This window comes from Salvelinus sp. IW2-2015, linkage group LG5 (assembly GCF_002910315.2).
Source record: "Salvelinus sp. IW2-2015 linkage group LG5, ASM291031v2, whole genome shotgun sequence".
Lineage (NCBI taxonomy): Eukaryota > Metazoa > Chordata > Actinopteri > Salmoniformes > Salmonidae > Salvelinus > Salvelinus sp. IW2-2015.
This window is the reverse complement of record NC_036844.1, coordinates 8,559,849-8,565,606: the sequence shown is the minus strand read 5'-3', so window position 1 is coordinate 8,565,606 and position 5,758 is coordinate 8,559,849. Positions and strand designations below refer to the sequence as shown.

Below are 5,758 nucleotides of genomic sequence, written 5' to 3'. Positions count from 1 at the left end.
TGCCAGCGCGAGGTGGAATAGGCTAAATCGGACTCGTAGTTCTTTGACTTTGTGCGATTAATTAACCAGCTATGAAACAAAACGTCAGAAATACTTTGAAAACATTTAATTTACTATTTGTGATAATACTTGACTATTTCTATTAACAATGTGAGTGAAATGCTCGCACTGGGAGCCCTGACCACCGCTAATGTGGCTGGTGAAATTAACATCTGAAAGGCACTGCATGGTGATTCCGATCGCTGGATTGGCCGTGCAGCATTTACAGTGATATGACTGACCGGCTCAAATCGGTTTTATGTAGCAAAATTTGAAAAATGTTTTTTTACATTGGTAAAAAGTAGAAACTCAGAGCTAGAAAATGGTAATTCATACACTGCATTTTTGAGGAACAATGGGAAAGTAATTATTCTTGAATTTTGATAAACCTGTAAACTCACTTTTTGAGAAAAGGGCTCTCCTTTGTCTACACCCATTCAACATGGTTCACACTCTCTTAAGCCAGCCCCACCCATCTCACTGAGGCTAGGTAACACGGTCACCACCGATAAATCCGTGATAATCGAAGACTTCAACAAGCATTTCTCAATGGCTGGCCATGCCTTCTTCCTGGCGACTCCAACCTTGGCCAACAGCCCCGCCCCCCCGCTGCTACTCGCCCAAGCCTCCCCAGCTTCTCCTTTACCCAAATCCAGATAGCAGATGTTCTGAAAGAGCTGGAAACCTGGACCCATACAAATCAGCTGGGCTTGACAATCTGGACCCCTATTTCTGAAACTGTCCGCCGCCATTGTCGCACCCCTATACCAGCCTGTTCAACCTCTCCTTCGTATCATCTGAGATCCCCAAGGATGGAAAGCTGCCGCGGTCATCCCCCTCTTCAAAGGGGAGACACCCTGGACCCAAACTGTTACAGACCTATATCCATCCTGCCTGCCTATCTAAGGTCTTCGAAAGCCAAGTCAACAAACAGATCACTGACCATCTCGAATCCCACCGTACCTTCTCCTCGTGGCAATCCGGTTTCCGAGCCGGTCACGGATGCACCTCAGCCACGCTCAAGGTACTAAACGACATCATAACCGCCATCGATAAAAGACATTACTGTGCAGCCGTCTTCATCGACCTGGCCAAGGCTTTCGACTCTGTCAATCACCATATTCTTATCGGCAGACTCAGTAGCCTCGGTTTTTCTAATGACTGCCTTGCCTGGTTCACCAACTACTTTGCAGACAGAGTTCATGTGTCAAATCGGAGGGCATGTTGTCCGGTCCTCTGGCAGTCTCTATGGGGGTACCACAGAGGTTCAATTCTCGGGCCGACTCTTTTCTCTTATACATCAATGAGTTGCTCTTGCTGCGGGCGATTCCTGATCCACCTCTACGCAGACGACACCATTCTATATACTTCCGCCCTTCCTTGGACACGTGCTATCTAACCTCCAAACGAGCTTCAATGCCATACAACACTCCTTCCGTGGCCTCCAACTGCTTCTAAACGCTAGGAAAAACAACACTGCCTTGCTGGCTGTGCACACATGAAGAGCTGAGTAAAAGATTCATTTTTAGAAATGCTGAGCACAGGCATAAAAGTTGGTCTAATTTACTTGAAGTGAAAGTCTACTGAAGTGAGACTTTGTCCTTGTGTTTCTTGGCTATTTAAAAGTTTTTGTTCACAAGCTAAGTTTTTTTCTATGTTTGAGTTTCAACTGCTAGGGAAGAAAATACAATGTTTTTACTTGTTAAACTCAATCTCACAGGCACAAATATGTCTTTAGTCGTGCAACCACGGTAACCCTCCGCCATTACACTGGCAGATTAACATTTTTGTCTCAKCTGTGATATTTTGGTTGAAATAATTAGGTCACAAAAATTGTAATAAATTAAACAATATTGCACATTACTTCTTACTAGTAATACATKTATTGTTTTAGAAACAGTACAAAGCGTCCTAATACATTTTGGGGTGTTTTGTTGGTGTAATATTAGCGGGAGAAAAAATATTTTGGGTTGTAAAAAATCTGAGTGGCTGCCATCTTCCTGGACTATAAAGCAAATGTTATGCCCTGCTTGTAACCACAGAGTAACCCTTTTTGGTGCTATAAAGAACTATACATTTTTTTTCTAAAAAGGACCAAAAATGGGTTCCACTATGGTTACCTTTTGTGGGGCTATATAGACCCCTTTTTTATGGTTCTTTATAGAACCTTTATGGATAAAGGTTCTATAAAGAACCTTTCTCAATCTGAATGGTTATTTTTAGATCCTTTTGAAGAAACATACATGTTTTTTATTCTGGTCAGCCATATTATATTATTAMAATTCCATACATGTTATTATTGTGTTAATTGACAAGTTGAATGAAGTGAGCTACATCTGGAACAGCTGGGGGTCCAGGARGAGAGAATTGAGAACCACTGACTGACACAAGGCCATACGTGAGTCTTTCACAAGAGACCATCTTTGCCCATAGTCATAGATAATGTCATTCCATAACACAACACATTAGTTGAACTGGAATAAAACACTCTCACTCATGGTTGCACAAAAAGTKAGTCTCAAGTCAAGCAGGACTTTCAGTAACAGACACAGCCACTTTGATTGACAGCTGGCCAATATCCACAGTTTCTCTACAGTGACACAAGTCACACAATGGCCTGCTAATGTGAGGGTTTGGCACTTGTTTCTGGCCTGGTGGCTGTCGCTGTATCTTACTCCATTGATCTTTCTCTTATCTTAGGCCATGAATAAGAATGTATGGTCTGTTCTCATAGAGGCTTGTCAATGTTTAAACAGCTACTCAACGAGGTGTTACTGAAGTTACACTTACAGGAAATAGAACAGCTTGACCTGCTACTAAAATAGTATCAATCAGTTGAAGGCTGAGTTAAAGGAGATACCCAGCAGGTAGCCTAGTGGTTAGAGCATTKGACTTGTAACTGAAATGTTGCAAGATCGAATCCCYGAGCTGACAAGGTAAAAATCTGTCATTCTGCCCCTGAACAAGGMAGTTAACCCACTGTTCCTAGGCCATCATTGAAAATAAGAATTTGTTCTTAACTGACTTGCCKWGTTAAATAAAGGTAWWATAAACTTCCAGTCATTGCGCTCTGTCCTTATCTGACCTTCTTTTGGTGGCTCAATGACATTGTGAATTCAACTTATAGATAATTAACTATTTTAGTAGCAGGTCACTGCTGTTCTGTTTCCTGAAGGTGTAAATTCAGTAGCACCTTGTTGAGTAGCTGGTARAACATTAACAAGCCTCTATGAGAACAGAACACACTTTCTTATTCATGGCCAATGCATTTACAGGCTTACACACTTTAGATTGAAACTTTCTCACTCTCCTGTGGTRATGTGAGTCATTTACATTCAGTCAAGTAACCACACTAGTGATTTCCTTAGCAACGGGTGCCCATWCTCAAGAAGTGCATGCATGCCAGCTAGCCCGACAGTACTTACATCGTAGAAGTCCTGGGCAGAATATTGATGCATGCTGCCATCCTCCTCTCCATAAGGGCTCTGTGGGCGAGAGGGGGAAGGAGGAGAGAGACATCAATTAAAACACTTATGGACATGATCTGGTTATGTTGAGGRTGTGTTGTTTCTAATTTTGAAAAAAAATATCAAATGTAAAATCAAATGTATTTATATAGCCCTTCTTACATCAGCGGATATCTCAAAGTGCTGTACAGAAACCCAGCCTAAAACCCCAAACAGCAAGCAATGCAGGTGTAGAAGCACGGTGGCTAGGAAAAACTCCCTAGAAAGGCCAAAACCTAGGAAGAAACCTAGAGAGGAACCAGGCTATGAGGGGTGGCCAGTCCTCTTCTGGCTGTGCCGGGTGGAGATTATAACAGAACATGGCCAAGATGTTCAAATGTTCATAAATGACCAGCATGGTCAAATAATAATAATCACAGTAGTTGTCGAGGGTGCRGCAAGTYAGCACCTCAGGAGTAAATGTCAGTTGGATTTTCATAGCTGATCATTAAGAGTATCTCTACCGCTCCTGCTGTCTCTAGAGAGTTGAAAACATCAGGTCTGGGACAGGTAGCACGTCCGGTGAACAGGTTAGGGTTCCATAGCCGCAGGCAGAACAGTTTAAACAATTGAGAACATATCCTCAATACTACTGCGAAACTGAAATCTGTCTTACCTATTTTTGTTTTACCAGCATGTCACCTGTGCAACTAGAGGAGATACAACTCAAGATCACCTTTACTCCGCACACAGAAACGTAAGTTCTCCCTCGCACTCTAACAAGAAGTACCAGTGATGCGCTCAATACGGAAGTGATCCTATGAAGCGGATGCTATCTACAGGACTGTTTCGCTAGCACAGTCTGCAATATGTTCTGGGATTCATCCAAAAACATTGAGGAGTTTACCACATCAGTCACCGGCTTCCTTAATAASTGCATCGACGATGTCGTCCCCACAGTGACAGTACGTACATATCTCAACCAGAAGCCATGGACATCCCAACATCCCAAGAATGCCAAAGTAACCACTCTAAATGACTACCTCATAGCACTCACATCTGTAGGCATGAAATGTTTTGAAAGCCTATTCATGTCTCCACATCAACACCATCATCCCAGGCATCCGTGACCCATTCCAATTCGCATACCTCACTAACAGATCCACAGATGATGCAATCCCTATTGCACTCCACACCAGAACTGGGCGGAAAACGTGCATGAGTTTCAGGTCCCTGTATTAGGGTAAAACTAGATCCTCAAAATAAGGCCTTATGAAATATTAGTATTTTGTATTTTATTCACTTTGATTCTTACTTGGTGAAATCCATTGGACAGAAAATGGATGAATGTCACAACCATTTCTCTGTCCTTAACAAATACAGTCATGGGTGGTAACTCTACAATTTAACTGAAAGGCAAGGCACGGTGGGAAATATTTGAATACGGCTTTAGACTAAGCAGTGTATTAATTTAAMACTGTTCCGGTGCCTATATGTCAGTGTTAATTTGTTTTATTTTAACAATGGAGGATTTGCTGTGCAGCATAGTGTCAAAACGTAGTTATACTTATCTGTGGATAATATCATTGGTTGGTTGGTTGGGTTTACTTGATTATCTACACCTGGGAATGGAAATGAAAATAATACTCATGTTACATAGTGGGAGAACATATTTGATACACTGCCGATTTTTGCAGGTTTTCTACTTTTACAAAGCATGTAGAGGTCTGTAATTTTATCATAGGTAACACTTCAAACTGTGAGAGACGGAATCTAAAAACAAAATCCAGAAAATCACATTGTATGATTTTTAAATAATTAATTTGCATTTTATTGCATGACATTAAGTATTTGATTACATCACAGAAAAGCAGAACTTAATATTTGGTACAGAAACCTTTGGTTTGCAATTACAGAGATCATACGTTTCCTGTAGTTCTTGACTAGGTTTGCACACACCTGCAGCAGGGATTTTGGCCCACTCCCCCTACAGATCTTCTCCAGATCCTTCAGGTTTCGGGGCTGTCGCTGGGCAATACGGACTTTTCAGCTCCCTCCAAAGATTTTCTATTGGTTCAGGTCTGGAGACTGGCTAGGCCACTCCAGGACCTTGAGATGCTTCTTACGGAGGCCACTCCTTAGTTGCCATGGCTGTGTGCTTCGTGTCGTTGTCATGCTGGAAGACCCAGCCACGACCCATCTTCAATGCTCTTACTGAGGGAAGGAGGTTGTTGGCCAAGATCTCGCGATACATGGCCCCATCCATCCTCCTC

General features: G+C 42.2%; 1 protein-coding gene across 1 annotated transcript in view; it reads right to left on the bottom strand.

The window, feature by feature from the left end:
- LOC111963857 (protein CutA homolog) overlaps positions 1-5,758 on the bottom strand; it is a 31,499-nt gene that overhangs the window by 9,717 nt on the left and 16,024 nt on the right. The window contains exon 3 of the mRNA XM_023987409.2: positions 3,465-3,524. Coding sequence (XP_023843177.1) covers positions 3,465-3,524 — 60 coding nt within the window. The remainder of the gene's footprint in view (positions 1-3,464; positions 3,525-5,758) is intronic.